Source organism: Emydura macquarii, unplaced genomic scaffold (assembly GCF_026122565.2).
Source record: "Emydura macquarii macquarii isolate MOO-44397 ecotype Brisbane River unplaced genomic scaffold, CSIRO-AGI_Emac_v2 contig_705, whole genome shotgun sequence".
Classification (NCBI taxonomy): domain Eukaryota; kingdom Metazoa; phylum Chordata; order Testudines; family Chelidae; genus Emydura; species Emydura macquarii.
In genome coordinates this window covers 8,324,368-8,338,867 of record NW_027130842.1, presented here as the reverse complement: position 1 = coordinate 8,338,867, position 14,500 = coordinate 8,324,368, and the positions used below count along the sequence as shown (strand labels likewise).

Sequence of the window (14,500 nt, the reverse complement as noted above, 5' to 3'; positions counted from 1 at the left end):
CTGTCGCTTGAACACAAGTTGGGACACTGTCTAACAGTTTGTTCAGCGCTAATTTCTCTTTCTGAAGAGAAAAACTGTTCAGATCTCACAGTGTTTGGGAGTGGGGGTGGGAAGCAGACTGCATTATTTTGCATTTATTTTTTCAAGCAAGTTAGAGTACTAATAAAAACCAATTGCTGTTGGTATCCCTGGGGAGGAGTTGACTTTCCCAGGGAAACAATGCAAATACCACAGTTTAATTGTTCAAATTTAGAGTCAAGTACTCGGTCTCTCCTTAGTGGAAAGCATTCCTCTACATTAGTCAGTTACATGGCCGCAGCTAGTGACCTGGGAGCAAGGGAACCACCTAAATGACAATCCTGTGTAGCACACCATGCAGTGGTGTTAGAGCTGGCTTCCCGGGTCTGAGGGAAAGAGCGGCTAAAAGAGAAGGGAAAGAAAATGGACTATCCTGATTCTAAATGCGTTGCTTTTCCATACTTACCTTCAGTATGGACTGCGGATACATAGGTCCAGTTGTAGCGCTTGACTATGTCAAGCATGGCCCTGGCTTGCAGAGTGTCAGAAGGGACCACCCTCAAGAAGTATTTGTATAAAGTTTTGTCGCTCAGGTCGATGCTCGTTGCAGAATAAGCAATCTGAGGGATGTCAAAGAGCTGGAGCAGGTTTTGAACTTGGATAGCAACCGAGCTGGAGCCAGGACCTATAACCCCAGCGATGGGTTTTTTGGTCCTGCTCTGATGTTGGGGTAGAGAGTCAGGCACACATCGACTGATCCCGTCTTTCTCATCTCTGATGGAGATCAGGGAGTCCCTTATAAACTCAATGCTCTGTTCCAGTGCTACTGAAGAGTGCCAGCAGGAATCTCTGATTTCACTGCCCAGCGTGATGTTGGGCAGCAGGACAGTGTCCGAGTTAATTTTATCCAAAGTGTGAAACATGGCTTCTACTCTCTGGATGCCATACTGCTCTCTGATTTCCCCACACTTCCTCTCGGGCACTTTCTCGGCCGGCGGTTGGTGATGGACCGAGAAGAGGGCACCTATAATAACATCTCCATCCATCCTGGCTACCGATCGCTGTGACGAAGCCCCCGATAGCAGGATCTTCCTGCCAGTGTTTTTGGGGAGGATATCCATCTCCAGGAAGATTGCAGGGAAAAAGACCAGCACCACTCCAATCATTTTGTTACAGGATGTCATCCAAATGCAGGTTACAAATTTCATGGGCTCCTCCTGCCTGCACATTGTTGAAGGACATCAAGGAAATACCATTCTCTCCCCCGTCACTTCTCAAGTGGCTCCAAATCCCATTCCAGCAGAGTCTTAAGCAAATTGCTCTACGGTGTAAACGGAGTCATCACAGTACCGAACTGGATCCTGTTGACACAGGAAGAAGGAATAAAACAGATCTGTCAGAGAAAACTGTGTCAGAGCAGCAATCAATAAAGAGCATGTTCACCTTAAAGTGGCCTGGAGAAATAAATATTGTTGTAAATTTCCAAATCAGGTTGCACCAGAAGAGGTTCTCAAATATAAGTTTCAAGGGAAAAAAATATATATATACATAAGCACACGTGTGTATATACAGATGTCTCGAAGGCGAGGTTGTTGCCTGTACCTTTTAAACTAATGATAGAATCCCTGACGAGTTTTAAAACTTTTATAAGACAGTTAAGCAGAGAAAAATCTTATCATGGCCTCAGTGGTCACCATCTCAAAAAGAGGGGAAAGGGTTTACTTCACTCATTAGCATCTAAAAACATCGTTGGATCTGAAGAATCCACTTTCAAAGAAAGAAAAAGAGAAATCCGCCTCTCCAGTGAAGGAAAATGTCATTTAAAGGTCAGAGGAGGAAAAAAAAAAACCCATTACAGCTTAGATTAAGTTTTCTGTGTATCAGGGAGAAATTCAACAAGAGAGACAAATATGAAAGCTGGGGGAAATACATATTAGTTACTAAGGCAACCACAGACAAAGTAGTGATGTGCTTTCTTGGCACGCCTGCCTTGCATGCAGACTTTGGGCACACAGAGGTGTCGAGCCAAGAGGTGATAGCTGAAGTAGTTTAATGCGCTTTAAAGGTGATCGGCTGCCGACGGGGAAGGCAGGAGGACTGATTTGCTGAGCCGGGCTCGGGCTCCCGGTTGCAAGACGAGGATGGCTCTGTTTTCAGTACCACGGACAGCGCGCATGAGAGCGAGACACCCTCCCCTCCACCCCCTGCAACCTGCCCTCTCCTCTTTACCTCCTGCCACGGCGACTCCCAGACAATGTAAGCGCTTCCCCCTAAACTTCTCAGCTTCTCGGAGAAGCTACCGCAGCCAAGATCTCCTCTCGCATGTTGTCACAACCCTTCCCCCCCCCCCCCCGAACACACAGACAGACAGACAGACAAACCCACCACTTGCAGCAGCCCATCCTTCCTGAACGGCTTCTCATGCCTGGATGAGGTCCGGGAGGGGCGAGATCTCTATGCAGCGAGCCAGGCTTGAAGCCCGCTTCGCCCATAGGGTCTCTCCCCCTTTCCTGAAGGATGCAGAGAAGGGGGTGAGGGAGAAAGAGAAGGGGAAGATGCTCTGAGGAGTCAGCCAGTCCCGATTCTCCCTCCTGATCCTATAACCACACAAAAGAGGCGTCTCAAACTGGCCAGAAAGCCAGACAGACCTGAAATGTGTCGCCTGAGCGTCTTTTGTCTGGCTCTTTTATCTGCAGCGTTATAGCTTAAATCTTGGGCTATTTGCAGGATTAAACTTGAGACGTACCTGAATCCATGAGACAGTTCGCTCCTTCCTTGGTCAAAGCAGTCATTGGCAGTTCTCCTGCTAACATGAGCTTTAGCGCTAATACAGTCAGATGGAAGGATATGGGCTGTATGCTAGTGCCCTCTTCCTTCAACACTGTTTTACCGCAAGAAAAAAAAAACAGGTCATTCAAGGCTCATCCATTATCTCATACATAAAGATCAGTCATTTCTCCCCCTCCTTAATTTCTTTAGCTATTGTCTGGTTATCAAGAAAAGAAATATAACCCAGAAAACCGCCTTGCTTCAGGGTTGTGTTTTGTCTGTCTGCTACCGTGATTCATTACCTCCTTGTCACACAAACAAATGGGAGAGGGGAGAAAAACCTGATTCAAATGTATTTGATGTAGATAAATGTGCCTTTCGACGGGTTCTTAATGTCCGCTGTTGAAATGAAAACTGGTAGCACAAGATAAATTACATGTAAAGAGAAAGAAATTGAGATTATAGTTTTCAGGGCAAGATGAATCTAAATCAAGCATGTTAGAGACATGTCAGATTAAAATAATGCCAGAAAGACTGAATAATCATAATTAAGACGACCAGCCTGCATCACCACCACCAGTCTCGGGTGTTTTAATTTACTGTATGGAAATTAAAGTTAGATCACCATCCCTCTGGGAACTCTATAGTCTACTGAGATTGGTATTTGTCTTGTTTTTTAAAAAGACAAGGACAAGTACTTAACTACTGAAAATTCAGAGATTGTTTCATGGTGAATACCGTTTCAATGGTTTCTTTTTCCTGTGTAATATTTGCTCTTTTCCATTGGCACAGGTGATTATGTACTATGTTGTGTATTTATCTTCATTCATTATTAAACACCTAGTATAACATATAAACACAGCCACAATAAAGCTTGCTACACACTTTTTACTTCATTTATGACAGTGGGGGCAAATTAATTATATAAAATAATAACTGACCATATGCTGTGTTACCAAATCAGGAGACAACAAAATGAGGAAGGACAGAATTCTTGAGTCAGAGGCTCATGGGCTGCTTTCCCGTCCAGGTATATATGTACAGTTTTCATGTGCGTGCACATAGAAGTGTACATATACACACACAGTACCGGTATGTTATGGAGGCTCCTGTAGTGACTCTATTATTTGAGTTGCTTTCAGACTTGCACTTAAAACAAAATAAATTCCTTCTGTTTCATACTTCAGTAATTCAATGTAATCTCCAATTTTGGCACAATAACTTTTCAAAGGACAGTGGAACTATTTATATAATTGTTTAAGTACAATATTTACTACCACTAACTTTGGCAGAGGAAACACTTCAAAATGCTCCCTTTTTTCAGTGTTGCCCTGTTCTCCTCAACTCTCCTTTGGGTTCCTCCAGCTAAATAATCATAGACTGCACAAATGCCATACTTTACACATACACACACCATGACGATATTTCAGACACAGACCATGCCTGAACTTTACACAAAGGGTTATTCCCCGAATTCAGAGTAGCATGTGTCTTGCCAAGATTAGCCAGCAGAACAGTAAAGTCCCTCCACCCAGTTCTGTTCTCTGATGCTATCAGCCTGACTCCCTAACTGGCCAGCTCTATTCAGCACTGAGTCCCTAGGGGGGCAGGCTGGCCAGCAGGGTGGGTGCATGGAGAATGGGAGTAGGCTTGGGCATATGGAAGAGATGGGGCTATGGCGGGGGGGGGGGGGAGAGGAGAGAGCGAGAGGAGAGAGCTAGGCACTCAGAAGAAATGGGATTTGAGCTGTGAAAGGCAGAAAAGGAAAGGGGGCTGTGGTAGGGACTGGAGTAGGGAACAGCCCATTCTGAATGCACCACAGGGTTAGTGAAAACAGCCTGGACTCCCGAGTCCCCATGAGGTTACTTATTGCTTTAGGCAGCCAAAGCGTGGCCGCGGTTCCTCATTATCTGTAGCCTGGAATATCAAGGGAACTGAGAATGTAGCGTCTGGGGAGACCTGGAGGTGCAGGTGTCGGTGCTGCTGTCTTAGTGCTGCTGGGATAGGAGGTAGCAGTCTTGCGGAAGCCAAGTACCTTTCCAGTGAGGCACATCAAGAGCTCCCCATGGCATTGCTGCCTTAGTGTATCAGGAAGCTGAGAAAGAAACTCTGGTGAACTCTTCTAGAGCCAGTGCTGCAGTACAGAGGCTCTGGATTTTCTCCCACTCCAATCCTTCCACACAACATTGGTTTCTTCCAGCCAGTCTCACAACCAAAAACCTCTCCTCCCATAAACTTGCCACATTTGAATACCTCTCCTTCCCCCATCATTGGTCACCTACCTCCTCCTACCTCTTGGATACCATGATGACCATGTAGCAGCCTCAGGAGAGGAGTCATTTCACATAACCCGTGTCAGTTAGAATCCATACTAGTCATTATATGTTTATCTTTATTCTGGCCACCCACATCTGTAATTTACATAAGCCACCTGGATAATACGCATGGTAGAAGGTAACCTTTATAGATATTTCCTTATAGTAGATCCTGAAATATCTGTATATAAACAAAGGCTCTCATCCTCAACCTATAAAAATCAAACAGGTATAAACCAGGATCTTCTCTTCCCAAACAGGAACTGTATTCATCCAAATATATTTAATATGTGCAATATTTTCCTTATTCCTTTTGATAAAGCAAACACTTCTCATAGTTTTCATTATAAAAAATGTGAAGGCTACAGGCCTTTACCCCATCTCTCAGTCAAATGATCTGATACTTGAATTATTAGCTGAAGTCATATTACTTGCTAACAAAACACATTTTATAATAAAAGTGTTTGCTTCCAACTATTTACTTGAATTGCTATGTATTGAGCATTGATCAATCCTGCTCTATTATCTACACATGTGTAGCTCCAGAAGGATCTGATTGTTCAGTGGTTCCTCGCACATGTAAATCCACTGAAGTCAAATAGGGCTACTGCATAAAGAAGAAATGTAGATTTAGGCCCCACAAGTAGAACCTATAGTGTGATTTTGAGAGAGTGGGAGCAGCCTCCACTCAGAACTATAACTACACTGGGATACTCTCCTCCAAAATAGTTCATTTTTGACAGATTTATCTTTTAAACACATCTTTGTTCAAAGATCCCCAAAAGGTTGAAAGGTTTTATTCCTATCTGTCAGACATCTTCTTAGTCCTGTATGAAATCAGGGTATCATGAGCATATCCCATGAGCTTATTAAATTCCATATCCTTTCTAAAATAAGGAAAGCACATATACCTCCTTAGAGATTCAGTCAGTAGGGAGCTGTCTGTCTAGCTGTGATTTTAAACATCTTTCAGATAAGTATGAATCCAAATCAATGCAAATTCCAGCACTGAGGAACTTCTTGTGGATTTTTGCTACTCTCTATGGGATGTAGAGGCCATCAAGTGATGAATAGAGTATATTCATCCATGTGTTCAGTAGTTTCAGTAGTTCACCAACCTCCAATTGGTGTTATTGTTAATATTAGCTGGTAATTTAAGTTTAATTCCTTAGAAGTTTCTAATATAAATTAAAAATGTTCTTCTGCTTCTTTAATTGTTTTATAACACCATGTGGGAGAAAAAACACCTGAATGGAAGTTCTTCATGTAGAATGTGAGAAGAGAGGCTGGAACAGAGTGTGCCATGTGGCATTCCCCAGAGTGAAAGGGAAGGCATCTCACAATCTGTTTATTTTTGACTGAAGCATGCCATCTACACAATGACATGTCACATCCAGAAAGCCAGCTTTCACTTCGGTGAGATGCATGCCACTTGTCACCAAAAGCTGCAGCCCTAACTGTAAAATTTTGCAAATATGTATTGGTCTAACACAGAATATAGAATTTAATAGTAAATGCAACAATCATGAATGGTATATGACAAAGAGAGTGAGAATCTGTACCTTTTCTGTTTTAATCTATAAAAATGCATCTATAATGCCTTCTAGCCCAACTTACGACACAATAGCTAAAATACACACTTATATACGTCAACTGAATGCAAATCACTTAATGATGATAGAACTTCCTAGCCAGGAAAAAATTCAAACTTCCCCTGAAATCATCTCTTCAGAAAAATCGGAAGTAAATAGATTGGCATTACACCATGACCTGAATATCAACAAATTCAGGCTCTGTCAGACTAAGGAGGAAAATGAATTTCAGAGTCAAGGGCCCTCCAATTTCAGATTTAAGGAACCCTTCATTTAGAATAGCCATTACCCAGCCAAAAATGTCCAAGGGCTGTCAGTTTGAGCATTACAGCTACAAGGTTCAACCTACAAGGTTGAAATCTGAAGACGGTGAGGTCTCTAAGGTATATAGGACCCAACCATAAAGATCAAAACTCAGACCACAAATTGAATACAGAAATTCATTGGAAGTCTGTGAAGAAGTAGTGTGAAACACTCTCGTGTAAGTAAGCAGCCTTGTTCTCCATTTGCTGAAATTTCCCAGTCATTTTCAAGGGTAGCCCCATACAAAACTCATCGCAGTAATCCAATCTGGAAGCATAGATAATTATGGTAAAATTTGCATCTCGAAAAGAGAAAGTTGGAATGTTTTTACCAAATGTAGATGGAAAAAAATATTGTTGATCACTGCTGCTACTTGGTCTTCCACCAGGAGCCATGGATCCAGTAGGGCCGCTAGATTACAAACCTTAACAACGAAAGGCCTATGTAAATTTACTCTCAACCCATAGGAAGAAGCAATGTGTATCTGCACTGTTCTCGGAGCAGACCAGGTCCATACTATTTTTGGAAGTTTCTCCTATTTTCTGAAGTTTTTCCAGTGATTAATCTCAGCACAAAAAAGAGCAGCTACATCAGATATGTACCACTTGTTCTTTGTAGTCTTCATTTCTCCACCATATTTAAATATTTCACTTCTACATATTTCATAAAAAAACTAAGAAAATCATAAAAGGTAGAGGCAGAAAGGATCTACAGTCATCTAATCCATTCTGTTGCCAGAGTAGGATTATGTTTTACACACCAAAAAAAAATTGTAGAAGTTTCTAGAAGTGCCAGTTTGAGAACCAAAGAGTGCACAAGAAAGGTCCAATCCTTTCTAGGGAACCTTTCTAGTGTTCTAGGGAACCAATATTTATGAAGACGTTTATGTGTCGAAAAGGTGCAAATCAATCTCTAGTAAGGATAAGCACCCTAGAAAGTTGTTGGCATTTATTAACTACAGTATTATTTATTTTATTTGATTATGTATATAGCACAATGTGCAAGACACTTTATGGGTTTACAGGTATCTCTGCTTCAGAGTGTTTGAAGGATGGGTTTGACAGAGAGCAGTATGATTGAATGGTGACGATGGACTGAAATGGCCTCATTCTCCACTGTATTAATTTACACCTATTCAAAATGGGTGCAAAGTGGGTCTAAAAGCCTGCTAAATCAGAATAGTAACATTTTAGATCCACTTTGTACTTGCTACGCATAGGTGACGTGACTATGCTGGGGGCTGGGCAGTGAAGAATCAGGCCTATTGTGTTAATTCCATTATTGTTATTTTGATTGTTTTTAATATAAGTGCATTTGATTGGATAACACTTCACTGCAGAGATTACTGGGATCTATAAACTTCATGAAAGAAGTGCATTTTAAGAAGGAACTTGAAAGAGGAGGAGCAAAACAGAGTGGTTCAAGGATTCCAGGCAGAGGGAGTTGAATGGAAGGCCATAAGGAAGAAGGTGGGAGGACACCTCGTTAGACATGCTGACATACCACGACCATGCACCAGGGCCTTTCCCTATGTAAGGCTATCTTAATCTTGCTTGGACTGTGGCACTGAACACTGTGAGTAGAGCAAAGGAAGTGAGTCTAATGGGGAGGAGACAGAGATGGGTGGGGAGTGAGTGATACTTTGAATCCACATTTCTATTTACCTGGAGCAGAGATGGCTGGGCATCATAGGGGAGTATGCTACACTCTGAAAAGAGCTGTAGCAAAATACTCCATCCTGAGAGGAAGGGGAAGCAACTGTACCGCTCTAAGGCCACAATTTCTTCACAGGCTACATTTGGAGCTGTACAGCTTATGCACTGTCCCTTACTCTAGGCTGAAACTAACGGCTCAATCTACTTGAGAAAGAACAAGCAAGCATGAAGTACAATAGTAGAAACAATTTTATTTATTTCACCTTTTAATATATAGATATTGCCATAAGTACAGTTGAAAACCACAACTTAAGATCTACAGAATAAAGCTGCTGATATTCAGAAATGACCTCAAAGTTTGGCGTCTAAGTTTTACATCTACAACTATATGTAGCCACAAGGTACAGCATTTATACCTCCAACTACCTGATTTGTTGATGCAGTCAAATAGACATATAAACAAAATTGCACTCAGGAAATGAGAAGTTAGATTGAGCTTCTTTTAAAAATTAGTTCTTGTTAGAACATGTGCATTTTATATCTTAAGTAGTCTAACAGAAACATGAAAATAATCTCTGGTAAATATTTGTTTCTTTTTATTATTTCTTTTGTTTATGGTCTTCGTGCAGAGTAGTCTTGATGACAGAAACTGCACTCAAACTTTGTCACTTTGACTTTCTAGCTAGGATAAACATTTCTTGAAACATTTCATTACCTCAGGATTTGCCAGAATTATTGTTATAATTCTCTCTTTTTCTTTCTGTACTTAACAATGTGCTACAATGGTATGGGAAATGCAGAGATTGACTCTTCCTTGTGACTTCAAATTTCATGTAGATGATGAATCTTCTGGAGGCAGCTCAGGATTTCCTAGCTATGATGAAGGCCATAGCCTGTCCCGTGGCTTAACTCAGACAGCTGGTCATATTTAAGATCTGGTTTTTAGATTTGGGTTGGTGATTAGGCAATTGGATTTTAAACCTGGTCATGGACCAACCATTGCCTCCTTTGCTTTGAGATTGGGGCTCATTTCTCCTATCAGAGTGAGGGATATGTTTTGATGAACTGCTTTTAAAGATCAATGGAACCAAAAAGGTTCCAGAGTAGAGCTGGGCAAAATTTTTGAGTACTAATTTGTTTGCCAAACACTGCAATTTCAGATCAACCAAAACTATTCATATATTCATGTTGAGCTAACTGAACAATTTCAGCGAAACTGAAAAAGTCAGAATGTTATGGTAATGTCTAAATGAAACATTTCATTTTGATCCAACAAGTTTTGTTTAGATTTTCAGGCATTTTGACAAAAGCAAAGGATTTACAAAATGGCAGCAGAGGAGGAGAAGGTTGTGGTGGTGGTGGTGGTGATGATGATGAAGATGATGAAGAAGGTAGTCTGATTTTCAGATGGCAGGTGTGAAGCAATTTCCAAAAATCAGGCCCCTTTAGGGTGTCTCAAGTTGGACATTCAAAAAATGAGACACCTAAAATCATTCATACCTGTTGAAAATCTTGGCCAGTAGCTCTAGCAATATGTTAAATCTGTAAAATGTCAAAAAGAAAGGAGAATGGAAATTAATAAAGAACAAACAAAGAAAAGTACCACACACTGGTATATTTAAAGACCAGTTTTTCATTCTGTTTGTGTATAGAAATGATTAACAATAACTATTGAGATACTTGTTTAAACTTTACATGGCTAGCAATGGATAAAGTGAGGGAAACAGTAAATGGCAGTAATATTACCCTGACCTTGTTATCAACCTAAGTGGTTGCCCCAAATTAAATATACAATCAAAATAGTTCCAACACTGAATAAATAGAATGTATTCAAAGGAAAAAGTTTGAAGTAATTCATGCACTTGGCTGTGCTCTGTACAAATCAGAGCTCACTCAAACCTATTGGATTAAAGCAACATGGTCTCATAGTTTGCTAATCACTAGTAATCTGAGTATGGGAGGCACTGTTGCATTAGTATATACCAATGCAGTGATACGGTCTCTCTCTTTTTTTAATCTAGAGGCAGTTTTCTTGGTAGCTACAGCCTGTGTTTTTCTTTTTTTTTTCCTTCTGATAACTATTTCTAAAAAGCCTCTGTTTCATTGTAAATCTGCTCTAACAGCAAACCTTCACTTCTTAAATTAACCCAGCTAAAGCACCTAAATGGTTCAACTGGTTTGGTAGCAGTTGACAGTCACTAAAGCAATAGACAGCTGCTGAATTCCATGTCTCTATCTAAATATGTTCAGCCAACACATGCTAGCTAAAAATAAGACATCTTCATCATTCATACCATTGTGCCTTTTGTTTTCAGATTGTACCTGCAGTTAAGTATGTCTTCATTCCATTTTGTACAAATCACAGGTAAATTGGTTTGCTGAAAGATTCATCTCCTCAAATATTCATAGTTTACTTTTTTTCTAAATTGGAATCACTGTCGACAGAGTAGGCAAATTCATGTCTCTCCCTTTCCTTTGCCTAATACTATACATTTCCTACTCAAAACATGCAATCACTTTACACAATTGTATCCCTATCTTTAAGTACCCTGGTTCTATGTTGAAGGCCTATGCTTTGACTGCTTCTGTTTTGTGGCTGCATAAAAACAAATAGAACAACGACACAGCATATAGGCCCTAATTCAGAAAAGTACTTAAGCATGTGCTTAACTCCATTCATATTCTGCAAAGCCCTTAAGTATGTGCCATCACAATGTTATTTTTATGAAATGGGTGGGAGAGGGAAGGAGGTGAGAAAACTGCATTCTGCTTCAGTTATCTTGTCCATTTTTAATTTTATTTGGTCACTGCTAATGCAGCAAAAGCCTCATGAATATACAAATAAAAAAATATTTCTACACACCAAATACTCAAATACAATACAGCTATATCTAGGGAAAGCTGCATACATTTCCCATACACTGAGCCTATGTTTTCCACTACTGCACGTATTTTCTAGCTGAAGATCCCCAGAGGTGAAGAGAGAGAGCGAGAGAGGGAGAGATCTTGTTTTGTCTGCTGCTGCAGGAAAAGTTGCTGCTACATGACCAGGGTACATGTTGGCTTCTTGAAGATTCAGAGTGCATTTGTGAATATATATATTTCTATATAAGTTCCAAGTGGTACTACAGAGGAAAGGACTAACAAGAGACTCTTAACATATTCCAGATTGTAAATTAGGATGCTTAATTTAATTTAATTATTCTTGTTGGAGATTTAACCATATGTGTGAATAGAAACTGTTATTCAATTAGTTTCTATTTTTAATTTTATAGTGTAAGCTATGCATTCTGAACACCTTTCTTTGAAAAGAGACAGCATTATGCTGTCGTATTGTTTTATGGGATCATTTTAATTATTAAGTAGGGGCACACAGTATGAAAGAAAGCATGATAACCTACAATGGAGATTATAACCACATATTAGAAGTTGTTTTTGTCACACAAGAAAACCCGTTTGTGTAGTGTATAGTATTTTAGAGCTTTGTGAGACATGGGAATGGCCAGGCTGGGAGAAGGAGGAATTGAAGAGCACTTCACAGCATGCTCTCCTACAGACACCACAGATACCCTCATGAGCAACCTAGTGAGAGTTCATGCTGCTCTAAGCAGCACTGTATTCTATATACAATGACATCCCCTCAAAGAGTCACAGTGCATAGCTGGGGAAAGAAGTAGCATGGCTCCTGGGGGAAGCATACTGCCAGGGGACAAGGCCAACATGCAAATTCTCATGAAAGGAAAAGGCTTCACAGGTAACCTTCATTCTGACTTTTGAGTGTTTGACTTTACAATCTCAATGAAGTTCTTTAATGCAGTTTGTGTGTGCATAGTATTTATAAACAGGTGTGTGTGTGTGTGTAAGTAATATTTACATATATAACAATTAAACGTCCTGTGGAATATAAACAAAATTGAATCACCCGTTCAGACAATTTCTGAGATATCACATGATCAAAAGAGTTTGCCAAGTGCAGTACTGTATATAAGTAAAAACCTTTCTCCACTTATCTTTATCTTTCTTGCATCCGCCTTATCTTTCTTGCATCTGTTTGGACAACATCATATTATTATTTATATCTTATAATATATTAATCCCCTTCTCATTCTACCTGCAATGCAGAATAGGAGCTTCATCTGTTAGAAACAAATTATGCTTCCATAAAGGCATATCCAGGACTGTATCCTTTAAGGCTCAATATTGGGCCTGCTGGTGAAATATTTGTTGTTAAATTGTTTATTTTCTATCTACAGCTGTCTAGAGAACCAAATTGAAGCTAAAGAAAAGTAAGTAGGTACATTGTGCAGAAAAAAGAAAAAATATGTTAATCTCCTCTGATACATTAGTTTCTCTCTCAGACTCATACTTTACAATTTGGGAAAGGAAGATTGGTTTCTAAATAATAGTGTACTACCCCATCTCCTTGTAAAAAATGTTCTTAGTTACAGTTTGATTTAGGACTGTCAAATGATTTTAAAAAATAATTGCAATTAATTGTGTGATAAAACAGTCACATTTAAACGCAGTTTTAATTGCACTGTTAAACAATAATATAGTACCAATTTAAATTTATTATAAATATTTTTGGATTTTTTCTACATATTCAAATATATTGTTTTAAATTACAACACAAAATACAAAGTGTACAGTGCTCACTTTTATATTATTATTTTTATTACTAATATTTGCACTGTAAAAAAGATAAACAAAAGAAACAGTATTTTTCAATTCACCTCATACAAGTACTGTAGTGTAATTTCTTTATTGTGAAAGTGCAAATTACAAACGCAGAATTTTTTTAAAATAACTGCACTCAAAAATAAAACAATGTAAAACTTTAGAACCTACAAGTCCACTCAGTTCTTCTTCTTTTTCAGCCAATCACTAAGACAAACAAGTTTGTTTACATTTACGGAGGATAATGCTGCCTGCTTCTTATTTACAATGTCACCTGCAAGTCAGAACATTCACATGGCACTGTTGTAGCCGGCATGGCAAGGTACTTATGTGCCAGATATGCTAAATATTCATATGCCCCCTCATGCTTCAACTACCATTTCAGAGGAAATGTTTCCATGCTTATGACACTTGTTAAAAAAATGCATTAATTTCTGTTAGTGGCATCTGACTCAGATGATGAAAATGAAGGTACATCAGTCTGCACTCCTTTGAATTGTTATCTTTTTTACAGGGCAAATATTTATATTAAAAATAATAATTTAAAGTGAGCACTATACACTTTGTATTCTGTATTGTAATTGAAATCAATGTATTTGAAAATGTAGAAAAACATCCAAATATATTTATAATAAATTTAAATTGATATTATTATCATTTAACAGTGCAATTGGAACTGCAATTAATCGTAACTATTTTTAATCTAATTTATTGGTTTTGCGTTAATTGTGATTAATTGACAGCCCTAGTTTGATTCTACCTATACAAAGTTCTGACAGATAATCCTTTTTTTTTGTGATCAAAAACTTATTACGTGACAAGGTGTCACGTACCAGGACTGTAGCCAGTGATGCACAGTTCTTTTTGCTCACTTACCCTCACAGCCAGACCAGCTGGGTGCTATTAGCTCTAACCAAGGAATGTAAAAAGCCTTGAAGTGACCTCTAAGACAGGAGGGACAGGGATGTCATGCAGGGAGAATGCTACAAACAGCTGAGCAGGAAGAAGTATAGGCTGAGACACAGTTTATTGCTCTTAAGTTGTGGATAAAGGGAAACTCTAGGAGGGGACTGAGGGAAAAGTGTTTGGGACGTTTACAAAGACTGTAAGCCCGTGAGCTGTCTTGAGAGCATAGTGGGGGCTCAGCCTGTTCACATTTTTATTTTACAGA

The 14,500-nt window shown here is 39.4% G+C and overlaps 1 protein-coding gene across 3 annotated transcripts in view; it reads right to left on the bottom strand.

Annotated features, from left to right (window-relative positions):
• The window catches only part of GRM1 (glutamate metabotropic receptor 1), a 213,522-nt gene extending 212,275 nt beyond the window's left edge, over positions 1 to 1,247 (bottom strand). For 2 of the 3 annotated variants that reach the window (XM_067542210.1, XM_067542211.1), the window contains exon 1: positions 485 to 1,184. In XM_067542210.1, the coding sequence (XP_067398311.1) occupies positions 485 to 1,184 (700 nt within the window). Of the gene's footprint in view, positions 1 to 484 lie in introns of all 3 variants that reach the window. The other variant, XM_067542209.1, reaches the window with a different exon arrangement.
• Positions 1,248 to 14,500: the final 13,253 nt, after the last annotated feature.